This window comes from Bufo gargarizans, unplaced genomic scaffold (assembly GCF_014858855.1).
Source record: "Bufo gargarizans isolate SCDJY-AF-19 unplaced genomic scaffold, ASM1485885v1 original_scaffold_2172_pilon, whole genome shotgun sequence".
NCBI classification, from domain to species: domain Eukaryota; kingdom Metazoa; phylum Chordata; class Amphibia; order Anura; family Bufonidae; genus Bufo; species Bufo gargarizans.
The window spans coordinates 78,315-95,971 of NW_025334673.1; the positions used below are offsets into that span (position 1 = coordinate 78,315).

At 47.7% G+C, this 17,657-nt stretch overlaps 1 protein-coding gene across 1 annotated transcript in view; it reads left to right on the plus strand.

Moving 5' to 3' along the window:
• LOC122924046 (TAR DNA-binding protein 43-like) overlaps nt 1-17,657 on the plus strand; it is a 46,784-nt gene that overhangs the window by 16,847 nt on the left and 12,280 nt on the right. The window contains exons 2-4 of the mRNA XM_044274962.1: nt 16,331-16,433; nt 16,544-16,686; nt 16,771-16,911. Coding sequence (XP_044130897.1) covers nt 16,331-16,433; nt 16,544-16,686; nt 16,771-16,911 — 387 coding nt within the window. The remainder of the gene's footprint in view (nt 1-16,330; nt 16,434-16,543; nt 16,687-16,770; nt 16,912-17,657) is intronic.

Sequence of the window (17,657 nt, forward strand, 5' to 3'; positions counted from 1 at the left end):
ATGCAGTCTCAGGAGTGGTCCACACCACCCCCTGCCCTGCAGCCTCACAGGAGTTCAGGACCCGTATCTGCACACGTATGTATGGCATCATTGGGATGCACATCACACATGACGTGACACAGGTCTTTACCAGACACACTATTATTGCCACATGTGTCACATGCCACTACTGACTGAGCAGCCGTTCAGAGTTCAGACAGTTCACCTTCCTTCAGAAAAGCGAGCCTGCCGTGCACTGCAGCGGGTTCAGACCTGAGCGTTCGCGGTGGAGCGCTCTGTATGTGCCATTGTACCGGCGTTTGCAATCGCGCATACAGAGACAAGCGAACGCCCATTGTCGCGTGTTCCCGCTGAAGTCTATGGACGGGAACGCGCGACAAGACGCCCCAAAGAAGCTCATGTACTTCTTGGGGCATCGGGCATAGAGGCAGCGGCGTTGCTATGGCTGGTGTCACCCGCTGCTCAGGGGGGGCCCTCATGGTGTGGACTGGTCATTTTTTCAAAGGAATATAGTTTAACCGTTTATGTGCAAAAGAGAAAAAAATAAGTCACTAAGTCAGCTCCAATCTCCAAGACCCAGCGTCTTGGTCTATGTGCAGATATCTGATTGGAGCGGACTTCCTCTTTTGCACATAAATGGTTAAACTATATTCCTTAGTGAAAATGTCCAGTCCACACCATGAGGGCCCCCCCTGAGTAAAGATTAGTAAATGTGGCCGGTGGTGGCCCCAGGCCCCAGTTCAGCAGACAGAACCCAACTCTTTTGTCTCCCGTCTCTAATAATCCCCCAGTAATTTAAATAACCCCATTAGTGGGGGATTATTAGAGACGGGAGACAAAGGAGCTGGGTTCTCTGCACGGACCCAGCGTCTTGGTCTATGTGCAGATATCTGATTGGAGCTGACTTCTTATTTCTCTTTGGCACATAAATGGTTAAACTATATTCCTTAGTGAAAATGACCAGTCCACACCATGAGGGCCCCCCAGGCCCCCCCTGAGTAAAGATTAGTAAATGTGGCCGGTGGTGGCCCCAGGCCACAGTCAGACAGAGAGAAGAACCCTTACCCAACACAACCCCTTATGTCTCCTGGGGCCGTCTGTCTCTATAATAATCCCTTATCCCCCACTAATTTATGAATGGTCGGATCTGGGGTTAATTATTAAACCACATTCAGATATCAAATAAAGTCAATATATATAAGCGCAGCAGTTGCTTTACCTCACCTCGGTCCTCCCCTCCTGGCGCGGCAGTGGCAGGCTGCAGGTCTGGCTGGCTGACTACCTTAAGGTACTGGTACTACTACTATTAGGTCAGGACGGTGACATCATGTGAGTGAGTCCCCGGTCTGGTTCTGGCAGTGGTCACCACCGCCACCCAACCCCTTTAGCTCCGGACCGGAGGCGGGGACTTAGTCCTGCTGCTGGCTGCTCAGCCGTGGCACCACTCACCAGGCTGAGGTGAGGGACACCCCCTTCTATCACGTGACGGGCGCCGAAGTGCTTCGCTTGTAAGGTCAAGTTGTTCTAGTGAAGAAGACTGCTGCATAGACAGTCAGAGTCAGTGGATGGGAGTCGCGAGGGCCCCCAGGAGCAACTGGGCCCAGGGCAGCTGCCCCTTTTGCCCTGCGGCAAAGACGGCCCTGGGGAGATTAATCCAAACTGGTGTGGAGGAAAACTGGCTTAGGCTAGTCTCACACCTGCGCTTTCCCTTTCCGCTATTGAGATCCGTCGCAGGATATTAACCTGTCCTGAGGGTAGTAGGTCATCAGTATGATGCCACTGCACCACCAAGGTCTATGAGGAAGCAGTGATCGGGGGGAGACATTGCAGATACAACTAGGGATGAGCGAATTCCATATTTAGACATTTGTTTCCGGGTTGTGGTATAATGTGAATTGCGTTATGGATTCCGGTACCACGCGCCCTAATGCAATCCCATAGCGGAAAGCCTTTAGAGGCATTCAATTATTCATTCCGTCATAATAAAAGTCTATGGCCTGCATAACAGATCCGTCCGGTTTATGTTAGGCTACTTTCACACTAGCGGCAGTGTGATCTGGCGGGCAGTTCCGTCGTCGGAACTGGCCACCGGATCCGCCGATCTGCCGCTGACTGAAAGCATTTGTGAGACGGATCCGGATCCGTCTCACAAATGCATTGCAAGGACGGATCCGTCTCTCCGCTTGTCATGCGGACCGACAGATCCGTCTTGTACATTTTTTCTCATTTTTACTGATCTGCGCATGCGCATGCCGGAACAACGGATCCGGCATTCCGGTATTCTGAATGCCAGATCCGGCGCTAATACATTCCTATGGGAAAAAATGCCGGATCTGGCGTTCAGGCAAGTCTTCAGTTTTTTTCGCCGGAGAGAAAACCGTAGCGCGCTGAACTGAAGACGTCCTGATGCTTCCTGAGCGGATCGCTCTCCATTCAGAATGCCTGGGGATGAAACTGATCAGTTCTTTTCCGGTATAGAGCCCCAAGGACGGAACTCAGCGCCGGAAAAGAAAAACGCCAGTGTGAAAGTGCCCTTATGCAGGAGAGGACTCCAGCGTAACGTAAACCGGACGGATCCGCTATACAGGCCATAGACTTCTATTATGACGGAATGAATAACGGAATGCCTCTAAAGGCTTTCCGTTATGGGATTGCATTAGGGTGCGTGGTACCGGAATCCATAACGCAATTCAGTAAATACCACAACCCGAACCGAAAAACGAATGTCAAAATATGAAATGTGCTCATCCCCAGTTACAACCACGTGAAATCCCCCAGGAAGATGGTGGTGCGACAGAAAGCTGGACGATTACTGGTTAACCGCCTAACGCAGGATTGCGGTCCGGAGGCGGCCGGTTTGTTTATCTTCGGCGCGAGATGCGAGATTTCCTGTGAACGCAGGAGCGCGCGTTCACAGAAAACGTCAGGTAAACGAGTGCGTCTACAGCCTGCCAGCGGCGATCACGTGCTGGCAGGCTGTAGATGCGATTTATTTATTTTTTAACCCTTGAAAGGTATATCAGATGCTGTTTTGATAACCGCGTCTGATATTCCGCTACCTGGTCCTCTGGTGTCCCTTTTGTTTGGATCGACCACCAGATGACACAGGCAGCTCAGTAAGTAGCACCAAGCGCCACCCTACACCCCCCGTCACTAATTAACTCCCTGATCACCCCCCTGTCAGGCTCCATTCAGACGTCTGTATGTGTTTTGCGGATCCACAAAACACGGACACCAGCAATGTGCTTTCTGCATTTTGCGGATCCGCACATTGCCAGAACTATATAGAAAATGCCTTTTCTTGTCCGCAATTGCGGAGAAGAATAGGACATGTTCTATAGGCTCTACAAAAAAATCAGTGTTCACCCGATCAGGCCTGATCTTGTGCGCACACTTCAGGGCTCCAGATGGCGACCAAAATGGTCGCCAATGCGACTTAGAATTCACAAATGGCGACAAGACTTTTTAGTCTTGTCGCCATTTGCGACTAGACCCTCCGCGGCAGCTCTGCAGTAGAACAGCGACGGGCACAGGAGCTGATAGTTCTCTGCCGCCGCCGATGTTCTTAGAGTGGAAGCTGCTGCTGCCAGCCCCTCCCCTCCCCGCCCACCAACCAATCAGAGCTGAGGCAGTGAGTCACAGCACACAATAGCAGAGCCGCTGGCAGCAGGGAGGGGAGGGGCTCGGGAGGAGTGTAATCTGATCCTAGAGTGGAAGCTGCTGCTGCCAGCCCCTCCCCGCCCACCAACCAATCAGAGCTGAGGCAGTGAGTCACAGCACACAATAGCAGAGCCGCTGGCAGCAGGGAGGGGAGGGGCTCGGGAGGAGTGTAATCTGATCCTAGAGTGGAAGCTGCTTCTGCCAGCCCCTCCCCGCCCACCAACCAATCAGAGCTGAGGCAGTGAGTCACAGCGCACAATAGCAGAGCCGCTGGCAGCAGGGAGGGGAGGGGCTCGGGAGGAGTGTAATCTGATCCTAGAGTGGAAGCTGCTTCTGCCAGCCCCCCCCCTCCACCCCACCAACCAATCAGAGCCGAGGCAGTGAGTCACAGCACACAATAGCAGAGCCGCTGGCAGCAAGGAGGGGAGGGGCTCGGGAGGAGTGTAATCTGGTCCTAGAGTGGAAGCTGCTGCTGCCAGCCCCTCCACCCCACCAACCAATCAGAGCCGAGGCAGTGAGTCACAGCACACAATAGCAGAGCCGCTGGCAGCAGGGAGGGGAGGGGCTCGGGAGGAGTGTAATCTGATCCTAGAGTGGAAGCTGCTGCTGCCAGCCCCTCCCCTTCCCGCCCCACCAACCAATCAGAGCTGAGGCAAGGCAAGCACTAGCAGCTCTGAGTCACTGACAAGTACAGGATGAAAGAATCGAATGAGTCGCAGGTGAAAAGAATCTAAAGATCCGACTTAGTTAGTGACTCATTCGATTCTTTCTTAGACTCCCTGTACAGTGTGCCCCCCCCAACACCCCAGTATAAGAAACATTGGTGGCGCAGTGCCGCCCCCCCAACACCCCAGTATAAGAAACATTGGTGGCACAGTGTGCCCCCCAACACCCCAGTATAAGAAACATTGGTGGCACAGTGTGCCCCCCACACCCCAGTATAAGAAACATTGGTGGCACAGTGTGCCCCCCACACCCCAGTATAAGAAACATTGGTGGCACAGTGTGCCCCCCACACCCCAGTATAAGAAACATTGGTGGCACAGTGTGCCCCCCCCCAGTATAAGAAACATTGGTGGCTCAGTGGGAAGTGCCAATGAGGGTTACATTTTTTTTTTTTTAAATTAACTCACCTCCTCCAGTTGATTGCGTAGCTGCCGGTCTCCTGTTCTTTCTTCAGGACCTGTGGTGATGTCACTGAGCTCATCACATGGTCCATTACCATGGTGATGAATCATGTGATGTATCATGTGATGAGCACAGTGATGTCACCACAGGTCCTTTGACAGGTCCCGAAGAAAGAACAGGAGACGATCAATTGGAGGAGGTGAGTTAATTATTATTATTTTTTTTAACCCTCATTGGCACTGCCCACTACGCCACCAATGTTCATTATATTGAGGGGGGGGCGCATTGCGCCACCAATGTTTATTATATTGAGGGGGGCACACTGCGCCACCAATGTTTATTATATTGAGGGGGGCACACTGCGCCACCAATGTTTATTATATTGAGGGGGCACACTGCGCCACCAATGTTTATTATATTGAGGGGGGCACACTGCGCCACCAATGTTTATTATATTGAGGGGGGCACACTGCGCCACCAATGTTTATTATATTGAGGGGGGCACACTGCGCCACCAATGTTTATTATATTGAGGGGGGCACACTGCGCCACCAATGTTTATTATATTGAGGGGGTAAAATATAAAGAAATCCGCAGCACTCTTCAGATAATGGTGAATAAAGTGGATTTATTCCATACAACAGCAAGGACTTGCGACGTTTCGACCGCTCCCGGTCTTTCTCAAGCAAGTCCTTCTCAGCGGTCGAAACGTCGCAAGTCCTTGCTGTTGTATGGAATAAATCCACTTTATTCACCATTATCTGAAGAGTGCTGCGGATTTCTTTATATTTTACTATTTTGACTGTGGATCATCGGCCAGGATCCCGATCTGCTGGCACCAACATTGCCGGGATACAAGGTACAATATATGGACTTTCCAAATTGGCTTTCTCTTTGAAAAATAGTAGTGCTGCCGGATCTACTTTATTATATTGAGGGGGGCACACTGCGCCACCAATGTTTATTATATTGAGGGGGGGGGCACTGCGCCACCAATGTTTATTATATTGAGGGGGGCGCACTGCGCCACCAATGTTTATTATATTGAGGGGGGCACACTGCGCCACCAATGTTTATTATATTGAGGGGGGCGCACTGCGCCACCAATGTTTATTATATTGAGGGGGGCGCACTGCGCCACCAATGTTTATTATATTGAGGGGGGCACACTGCGCCACCAATGTTTATTATATTGAGGGGGCACACTGCGCCACCAATGTTTATTATATTGAGGGGGCACACTGCGCCACCAATGTTTATTATATTGAGGGGGGCACACTGTGCCACCAATGTTTATTATATTGAGGGGGGCACACTGCGCCACCAATGTTTATTATATTGAGGGGGGCGCACTGCGCCACCAATGTTTATTATATTGAGGGGGGCGCACTGCGCCACCAATGTTTATTATATTGAGGGGGGTGCACTGCGCCACCAATGTTTATTATATTGAGGGGGGCGCACTGCGCCACCAATGTTTATTATATTGAGGGGGGTGCACTGCGCCACCAATGTTTATTATATTGAGGGGGGCGCACTGCGCCACCAATGTTTATTATATTGAGGGGTGCGCACTGCGCCACCAATGTTTATTATATTGAGGGGGGCGCACTGCGCCACCAATGTTTATCAAACTGGGGTGTTGGGGGGGCGCATTACGCCACCAATGTTTATTATATTGAGGGGGCACACTGCGCCACCAATGTTTATTATATTGAGGGGGGCACACTGCGCCACCAATGTTTATTATACTGGGGTGTTGGGGGCGCACTACGCCACCAATGTTTATTATATTGGGGGGCACACTGCGCCACCAATGCTTATCATACTGGGGTGATGGGGGGGCGCACTGCGCCAATGTTAATTATATTGGGGGAGCACACTGCGCCACCAATGGTTATCATACTGGGGTGTTGGGGGGCGCACTGCGCCAATGTTTATTATATTGACCTTCTACTTTGCAGTCTGTATTCATAACCCTGTTATAAGGGAAAATAACACAGTGAATAGACTGTCTCCTAGCAACCATGAGTGAAAATCGTACCGCATCCGCACTTGCTTGCGATTTTCACGCAGCCCCATTAGCTTCTATGGGGCCTGCATTGCGTGAAAAACGCACAACATAGAGCATGCTGCGATTTTCACGCAACGCACAAGTGATGTGTGAAAATCACCGCTCATGTGCACAGCCTCATAGAAGTGAATGGGTCCGGATTCAGTGCGGGTGCATTCCGGTATTTTGAATGCCAGATCCGGCACTAATACATTCCTATGGGAAAAAATGCTGGTTCCGGCATTCAGGCAAATCTTCAGGTTTTTTTCCGCCGGAGATAAAACCGTAGCATGCTGCGTTTTTATATTTTACCTGAACAGTCCTAATGACTGAACTGAAGACGTCCTGATGCATCCTGAACGGATCGCTCTCCAGTCAGAATCCATGGGGATATGCCTGATCAGTTCTTTTCTGATATTGAGCCCCTAGGACGGAACTCTATGCCGGAAAAGAAAAACACTAGTGTGAAAGTACCCTAAAATATTAAGGTTAAATCCCCCCTTTCCCAATTTTACATATAAAATATATAAACAATAAATAAATAAACATATTACATAGCGCTGCATCCGAAAAGTCCAAACTATTAAATTATTAAAAAATATCTCCTATGCGGTGAGCAATCGCCATTTTTTAGTCACCTTGTCACCCCAAAAAATAGGATAGGACTGTTCTATTATGGGCCGAATGTTTTATAAAATGCGAAATGCACGCGGCTTTTTTTGGTGTTTTTTTTTGCGCGGTCTTGAGTATCACAATACTTTTTTTATGGTGACGAAAGCGAATCAAAATTTTGGTATCAAAACAACCCTATGCCGATCTGATCGGCGTAGCTTTGTCACGATACCAACATTTTGATTCGGTGACTAAAAATTTGATTTGGCTCCTAAATTATTCAGTTCAGCCCCACCGCAGTGACTGAATTTTTTTATTCTGATCACTGCAAAAACACCGTAAAATCGCTGTGGCGCTATAAAAAGATCACTTTTGAGGGGCATGGCGAGTTCATAGAATAATTTTTTTGTTTTTTTCTCTTACAAAATCATTTTCCATTAACTTGTGCCCAAAAAAAAATAAAAAAATATTTTTATCTAGGAACTCGCCATGTCCCTCACGGAATACCTTGGGGTGTCTTCTTTCCAAAATGGGGTCACTTGTGGGGTATTTATACTACCCTGGCATTTTAGGGGCCCTAAAGCGTGAGAATCCAAATGCCTAAAAATGCCCTCTTAGGCCTCATGCACACAACATTTTTTTTTCATGGTCCGCAAAAACGGGGTCCGTAGGTCCGTGATCCGTGACCGTTTTTTCGTCCGTGGGTCTTCCTTGATTTTTGGAGGATCCACGGACATGACAAAAAAGTCGTTTTGGTGTCCGCCTGGCCGTGCGGAGCCAAACGGATCCGTCCTGAATTACAATGCAAGTCAATGGGGACGGATCCGTTTGACGTTGACACAATATGGTGCATTTCCAAACGGATCCGTCCCCATTGACTTTCACTGTAAAGTCTGGAGTTCTTTTATACCATCGGATTGGAGTTTTCTCCAATCCGATGGTATATTTTAACTTGAAGCGTCCCCATCACCATGGGAACGCCTCTATGTTAGAATATACTGTCGGATATGAGCTAGATCGTGAAACTCAGATCCAACAGTATATTCTAACACAGAGGCGTTCCCATGGTGATGGGGACGCTTCAGGTTAGAATATACTGAAAAACTGTGTACATGACTGCCCCTTGCTGCCTGACAGGTGCTGCCAGGCAGCAGGGGGCAGACCCCCCCCTCCCCCCTGTTTTTAACTCATTGGTGTCCAGTGGGCCCCCCTCCCTCCCCTGTAGATAACTCATTGGTGGCCAGTGGGCCCTCTCCCCTCCCTCCCCCTCCTAATTAAAATCGCCCCCCCTATCATTGGTGGCAGTGGAGAGTACCGATCGGAGTCCCAGTGTAATCGCTGGGGCTCCGATCGGTAACCATGGCAACCGGGACACCAATGAGTTAACTACAGGGGAGGGAGGGGGGGATCACTGGACACCAATGAGTTAACTACAGGGGAGGGAGGGGGGGGGCCCACTGGACACCAATGAGTTAACTACAGGGGAGGGCGGCCCCACTGGCCACCAATGAGTTAAAAACGGGGGGGGGGGGGGTCTGCCAGGCAGCAGGGGGCAGTCATGTACACAGTTTTTCAGTATATTCTAACCTGAAGCGTCCCCATCACCATGGGAACGCCTCTGTGTTAGAATATACTGTCGGATCTGAGTTTTCAGAAGTGAAAACTCGCCTCTGAAAAAGCTTTTATGCAGACGGATCTTCGGATCCGTCTGTATGAAAGCAACCTACGGCCACGGATCACGGACACGGATGCCAATCTTGTGTGCATCCGTGTTCTTTCACGGACCCATTGACTTGAATGGGTCCGTGAACCGTTGTTCGTCAAAAAAAATAGGACAGGTCTTATTTTTTTGACGGACAGGAAACACGGATCACGGTCTCGGCTGCAAAACAGTGCATTTTCCGATTTTTCCACGGACCCATTGAAATTCAATGGGTCCGCGAAAAAAAAGGAAAACGGCACAACGGCCACGGATGAACACAACGGTCGTGCATGAGGCCTTAATAGATACCATAATAGAATTTGGGCCCCTTTGCGCATCTTGGCTGCAAAAAAAGTGTCACACATGTGGTATTGCCGTACTCAGGAGAAGCTGGGGAATGTGTTTTGCGGTGTCATTTTACATATACCCATGCTGGGTGAGAAAAATATCTCTGTAAAATGACAACTTTTTTTTTATTTTATTTTTTTATACAAAGGGGAAAAGTTGTCTTTTAGAGAGATATTTCTCTCACCCAGCATGGGTATATGTAAAAAGACACCCCAAAACACATTGCCCAACTTCTCCTGAGTACGGCGATACCAGATGTGTCACACCTTTTTTGCAGCCAAGATGCGCAAAGGGGCCCAAATTCCAATGAGTACTTTCAGGATTTCACAGGGCATTCTACTTCTTACGCTTTAGGGACCCTAAAATGCCAGGGAAGTATAAATACCCCACATGTGACCCCATTTTGGAAAGAAGACACCCCAAGGTATTCCATGAGGGGTATGTTTAATTCATGTTAAATTTTATTTTTTGTCACAAGTTAGTGGAATATGAGACTTTGTAAAAAAAAAATAATAATAATAATTTTCCGCTAACTTGTGACAAAAAATAAAAACTGCCATGAACTCACTATGCCCATCAGCGAATACCTTAGGGTGTCTACTTTCCGAAATGGGGTCATTTGTGGGGTGTTTCTACTGTCTGGGCATTGTAGAACCTCAGGAAACATGACAGGTGCTCAGAAAGTCAGAGCTGCTTCAAAATGCAGAAATTCACATTTTTGCACCATAGTTTGTAAACGCTATAACTTTTACCCAAACCAATAAATATACACTTATTGCATTTTTTTAAACAAAGACATGTAGAACAATAAATTTAGAGAAAAATGTATATAGAAATGTAGTTTTAACCCCTTAAGGACACAGGGCGTACAGGTACGCCCTTGTGCCCTGGTACTTAAGGACACAGGGCGTACATGTACGCCCTGTGCATTTTCAATCACCGCCGCGCGGCCGGCGGCGATCGGAACCCCGTGCCTGCTCAAATCATTGAGCAGGCACTTGGGGCAAATGCGTCGGGGGGTCCGGTGACCCCCCCATGTATGCGATCGCAGAAAACCGCAGGTCAATTCAGACCTGCGGTTTTCTGCGTTTCCGGGTTATTCGGGTCTCTGAAGACCCGATAACCCGGAACAGGATGGTGATGGTGGTGTGATTTCACTCCACCAATCACCATCCAGCGATCCTGAGTGGTGATGGTGACATCACCACTCAGGATCGCTTTCTGATTGGTCTGTGGGCGGTCCGGCGGCAGATTCAAAAGAGGCAGGCGCTCCTCTCCTCCTCCTTTTGTGTTCCGGAGCCGGAGGAGAGAGGAGCTGCCTGCACGTGTCTGCTGCCACCGCTGCACCGCTGCCTGCACCCGATCTGTGCCCCCCCAGGACCCGATCTCTGCCCCCAGCACCCCATCAGGTACATAGGGACAGCTAGGGAAAGTTTGGTTAAGGCCCCATGCACACGGCCGTTGTTCACGGCCGTGTGCGGGCCGTGGAACCGCGGCCTGGATCCCTTCCTGTGAGCTGGAGCGCACGGCGTCACTGGTTGCTAGGACGCCGTGCGCCCCCTGCTGCCGGCACAGTACAGTAATACACTGGTATAGATCGTACCAGTGTATTACTGTTCTGTGCCGGCAGCAGGGAGCGCACGGCGTCATAGCAACCAGTGACGCCGTGCGCTCCTGCTCTCAGGAAGGGATCCAGGCCGCGGTTCCACGGCCCGCACACGGCCGTGAACAACGGCCGTGTGCATGGGGCCTTAGGCAGGGAAAAAAAAAGGGAAAGGTAGTTTTTTTGAACTTTTATTGCATCACCCCAGTTAGGGTGTCTGGGGTCCACAGCACAGCTGTGTGACCCTAGACCCCCCAGGGGTGCTGCCACTTGCCCCCCTCCCCCTGCCACTGTTAGCGCATCGCACACCCCACCGCTGATCAACTTCGGACGGTTGATCAGCAGTTTTGAATTTTTTTTTCCCCACATTTTTTGCCCTTTTTTTAGTTAGTTTATTTATTTTTTCTGTTCGTTTTAGGGTGAGTTCGTGAACACCCGTGCCCCCTCACACACGCACACCAAATAAAGAGTTACACACACGCACATATACACGCAGACACACACTCCCCTATGGCCCGCCGGACGTTCTCGGCCGAGGAGGCATACGCCCAGCTTGCCTCCGAGTCAGAGAGTCCCAGTGAGGATGAGGATGATCCCACATTCCTGTTATCATCCGCATCCTCCTCATCATCTAGCGATGATGATGAGCCCCCAAGGCGGCGGAGACGCCGCCAGGCGGAGCAAGGGGACCGCCATGTTAGGGACCCTGTGGCCCACACTAGTACGAGCAGCTCTGGGGCTCGTACTGGTTTCCCGGCCCACCAGTTAAATCCACCGGAGCACCCTGCCGGTGAACTTGTCTGGTGTAGCCCAGAGCGATACGAGCCCGTGATTCCCGATTTCGTAGGCCAATCAGGAATCCAGATTTCCACAGTGGGCTACACTGAATATGACTTTTTTTGTCATTTTTTCAGTGACCCACTGGTAAATCTGATGGTGGAGCAGACGAATCTGTACGCCCAACAGTTCGTCGCTCAACACCCGGGCTCCTTTTCGGCCAGGCCCGGTGGCTGGACGCCGGTCAGTGCAGCCGAAATGAGGACATTTTGGGGCCTCGTGCTGCATATGGGCCTGGTCAAGAAACCCAGTGCCAGGCTGTACTGGAGTGGGGACGTCCTATATCAGACCCCACTTTACAGTACGGTTATGACACGCTCCCGGTTTGAGGCCATCCGGAAATGTCAGCATTATTCCGATAATGCAGCATGTCCACCCCAAGGTGATCCTGCCCATGACCGTCTGTACAAGATACGGCCGGTCATCGATCACTTTGGGGCCAAATTCATGGAGGCCTATGTACCTGGAAGGGAGGTCGTGGTTGATGAGTCTCTCATTGCGTTCAAGGGGAGACTCATTTTCCGCCAGTATGTGCCTTCCAAGCGGGCGAGGTATGGCGTGAAGCTATACAAAATTTGTGAGAGTACCTCAGGGTACACTTACAAATTTCGTGTATACGAGGGGCGAGATTCCCGGATTCAACCCCCAGAATGTCCCCCCACTCTGGGTGTTACCGGGAAACTTGTGTGGGACCTTATGTACCCACTGCTGGATAAGGGTTACCACCTTTTACGTGGATAACTTTTATACCAGTATCCCCTTGTTCCAGTCCCTTGCCGCCAGATCCACGTCCGCTTGTGGGACCGTGCGGAAAAATCAACGCAGCCTCCCTGCCCACCCCCTCCAGGTACCTATCCCCAGGGGTGAGACCCGTGCCCTTACCACTGGAAACCTGTTGCTGGTCAGGTATAAGGACAAGAGGGATGTCCTTATGCTGTCCACAATTCATGGTAACGGCATCACCCCTGTCCCTGTGCGAGGTACCGCGGCAACGGTCCTCAAGCCCGATTGTATCGTCGACTACAATCGGTATATGGGAGGAGTTGATCTCTCGGATCAAGTCCTCAAGCCATATAATGCCATGCGCAAAACCCGGGCATGGTACAAAAAAGTTGCGGTCTACTTGGTACAGGTTGCCATGTACAACTCTTTTGTACTATCCAGAAGCGCTGGCAGCACAGGGACATTCCTCCAGTTCTATGAGGCAGTCCTCAAGGCCCTGATCTTTTCTGACCGGGAAAGAGCAGGCCGGAGTACCTCGGGAACTGGAGGCGCCCGGATCGTCCCTGGCCAACACTTTCCAGGTGTGGTCCCCCATACTGGAAAGAAGGGACGAACCCAAAAAAGATGCAGAGTGTGTCACAAGAGGGGGATACGGAAGGACACCACCACTCAATGTGACACGTGCCCCGATCATCCGGGCCTCTGCATTATCGATTACTTCAGGGAGTATCGCACTTCCATGGAGTACTAAATTTATATCCCAATTTAGCACTGACATCGGATAAAAAAAAATGGTTCTCAGACTTGAGACACCCAAAAAAACTAAAATAATTTATTAAAAGTAGACATAGGTATTGCCGCGTCGGTAATAATCTCCTCTATAAAAATGCCCCATGACCTAACCCCCCAGATTAACACGGTCCAGAAAAAAAAAAAAAAGGTGCAAAAAAAGTTTTTTTTGTCACCTTACATAATAAAAAGTTTAATAGCAAGCGATCAAAAAGTCATATAGCCCCCAAATTAGTGCCAATAAAACCGTCATCTCATCCCGCAAAAAATGAGCCCCCACATAAGATAATCAGATAAAAAAAAAAATAGAAAATGACTCTTAGACTTTAGAGATACAATTTTTTTTTTTAGGGTATCAAAAAGGATAATATAGTCTAAAACCTAAATAATTGTAAAAAAAAAGTTGACTTATTAGGTATCGCCGCGTCCGTAAGAATCTCCTCTATAAAAATACCCCATGACCCAACCCCCCAGATTAACACAGTAAAAAAAAAAAAAAAAGGTGCAAAAAAATATTTTTTTTGTCACCTTACATAACAAAAAGTTTAATAGCAAGCGATCAAAAAGTCATATAGCCCCCAAAATAGTGCCAATAAAACCGTCCGCTCATCCCGCAAAAAATGAGCCCCCACATAAGATAATTGGCTAAAAGAAAATAAAAAAAATGACACTTAGACTTTAGAGATACCCAAAAAAAATGTTGTATCAAAAAAGATAATATAGTCAAAAACCTAAATAATTGTTAAAAAAAAAGTAGACTTATTAGATATTGCCGCGTCCGTAAGAATCTCCTCTATAACAATATCCCATGACCTAACTACCCAGATTAACACGGTTAAAAAAAAAACAAAAAAAAACAGTGCCAAAACCGCTATTTTTGGCACTTTTCCATTTCAGTCCGTTTTTTCCGGTAACAAAACAAGGGTTAACAACCAAACAAAAGTTTAAATTTATTACCCTGATACTGCAGTTTACAGAAACGCCACATTTGTGGTCGTAAACTGCTGTATCCGTAAAAGGGAGGCCGCAAAAGGAAAGGACCGACATGGTTTCTGGAAGGCCGATTTTGATGGCCTTTTTTATTGACACCATATCCCTTTTGAAGCCCCCCCTGATGCCCCCCTAGAGTAAAAACTCCCTAAAAGTGACCCCATCTAAGAAACTACACCCCCCAAGGTATTCAAAACTGATTATACAAACTTTATTAACCCTTTAGGTGTTCCTCAACAGTTAATGGCAAATGGAGATGAAATATCAGAATTTCAATTTTTGGTAACCTTGCCTCACAAAAATGTAATATAGAGCAACCAAAAATTATATTTGCCCTAAAAATACTCCCCCAAAAAATGCCACCTTATCCCGTAGTTTCCAAAATGGGGTCACTTTTAGGGAGTTTCTACTGCAGGGGTGCATCAGGGGGGTTGAAACAGGACACGGTGTAAATAAACCGGTCCATAAAAATCAGCCCTCCAAAAACCAAACGGCGCACCTTTCACTCTACGCCCCGCTGTGTGGCCGTACAGTAGTGTACCGCCATATATTGGGTGTTTCTGTAAACGGCGGAGTCAGGGCAATAAAGATACAGTCTTGTTTGGCTGTTAACCCTTGCTTTGTTAGTGGAAAAAATGGGTTAAAATGAAATATTAGACAGAAAAATGAAATTCTCAAATTTCATCCCCATTTGCCAATAACTCTTGTGCAACACCTAAAGGGTTAACAACATATGTAAAATCACTTTTGAATACCTTGAGGGGTGTAGTTTCTTAGATGGGGTCATTTTTGGGTGGTTTCTATTATGTAAGCCTCGCAAAGCGACTTCAGACCTGAACTGGTTCCTAAAAATTTAGTTTTTGTAAATTTCTGAAAAATTTCAAGATTTGCTCCTAAACTTCTAAGCCTTATAACATCCCCAAAAAATAAAATATCATTCCCAAAATAATTCACACATGAAGTAGACATATGGGGAATGTAAAGTCATCACAATTTTTGGGGGTATTACTATGTATTACAGAAGTAGAGAAACTGAAACTTTGAAATTTGCAAATTTTTCAAAATTTTTGATAAATTTGGTATTTTTTGGTGCAAAAAAAAATATTTTTTTGACTTAATTTTACTAGTGTCATGAAGTACAATATGTGACGAAAAAACAATGTCAGAATGGCCTGGATAAGTCAAAGCGTTTTAAAGTTATCAGCACTTAAAGTGACACTGGTCAGATTTGCAAAAAATGGCCTGGTCCTAAGGTGTAAAAAGGCTGTGTCCTTAAGGGGTTAATTGAAACATTTTACAACCGAAAGTGAAAAATTGTTTTTTTGCAAAAATTTCGGTAATTTTCGATTAATATAAAAAAAAGTTGAAATGTCAGCAGCAATGAAATACCACCAAATGAAAGCTCTATTAGTGAGAAGAAAAGGAGGTAAAATTCATTTGGGTGGTAAGTTGTATGACCGAGCAATAAACGGTGAAAGTAGTGTAGTGCAGAAGTGTAAAAAGTGGCCTGGTCATTAAGGGGGTTTCCGCTAGCGGGGCTGAGGGGGTTAAAGCACCCGTCCCATGGAGTGATGGCATATTGCTTGGCCCCTGAACCATGTCCGAGCAGTGTGCCATCCCTCCATAGGATGGTCTGACAGGTTATGTTGTGAACTTCAACATATCATGTGAGGTGTTCCAACAGAAGCCCGTACGACTTTACAGCTGACCTGAAAATGCCACTGTGCAGCATACCCCTTACGTGTTGTCCTATTACAGGGGCTGTCTGATGTGTATTGACCAGGTGGACGTGTGAGAGGAAGCAGAGGGGCGTGGGGGGACATTACCTCTACTTACAAGGATGTTGTGCTTTGTAAAACGATTCCTAGTATAAGTTCCTTATTAGAGAGTCTTTGGACTGTGGGAGGAAACCTATGCAATTGTGGGGAGGACATTTAGTCCTGAGTTGGATTCTAACCTGGAGACTTCCCGACCCCCTGCCCTGTGCGGTGAGAGGCAGTCCTAGCAGTCTCCTGGTTGGGCTCTGCAGCAGCCGCCGCTCCCTCTAGTTTTAAGGAAGTTTTCTAATTCATTTTAAATTTTATTTTTTATGTTGCAGAAACTGATGCATCTTCTGCTGTAAAAACCAAGCGATCTGCGCCAAAAACCTCTAATCTCATTGTGCTTGGCTTACCATGGAAAACAACAGAGCAGGATCTAAAGGACTACTTCAGCACCTACGGGGAACTCATTAAGGCCCAGGTATTGATGTTGCTAAAGTCCCCCAGTGCCTGCTGTGGTTTCATGGTTCTTGCCACTTAACGCTTTTTCTTAATATTTTGCCAGGTTAAAAAAGATGCCCACACCGGCAGTTCCAGAGGTTTTGGCTTCATAAGGTTTACGGAATATGAAACCCAAGTGAAGGTGATGTCCCTGCGTCACAAGATAGATGGAAGATGGTGCCGTTGTAGGCTGGCTAATTCCACGGTAAAGCCATGTTCAGACTTTGGTGTATGTGTTCACATCTGTTATGATGAAGTGGTCGGTAGTGAAGACCCTTCTCCACTAGGACATTATACAGTGGGATGCAAAAGTTTGGGCAACCTTGTTAATCATCATGATTTTCCTGTATAAATCATTGGTTGTTACGATAAAAAATGTCAGTTAAATCTATCAATATCGGAGACGCACACAGTGATATCTGAGAAGTGAAATGAAGTTTATTGGATTTACAGTAAGTGCTATAACTGTTTACACACAATCAGGCCGGTGCTACATGTGGTCTCTGTTGTTGTCATTTTATTGATTCCAAAACCTTTAGAACTAATTATTGGAACTCAAATTGGCTTGGTAAGCTCAGTGACCCCTGACCTACATACACAGGTGAATCCAATTATGAGAAAGAGTATTTAAGGGGGTCAATTGTAAGTTTTCCTCCTCTTTTAATTTTCTCTGAAGAGTAGCAACATGGGGGTCTCAAAACAACTCTCAAATGACCTGAAGACACAGATTGTCCACCCTCATGGTTTAGGGGAAGGACACAGAAAGCTGTCTCAGAGATTCCCGCCGTCTGTCTCCACAGTCAGGAACATATTGAGGAAATGGAAGACCACAGGCTCAGTTCAAGTTAAGGCTCGAAGTGGCCGACCAAGAAAAACCTCGGCTAGAGAGAAGAGACGAATGGTGAGAACAGTCAGAGTCAACCCACAGACCAGCACCAAAGACCTACAACA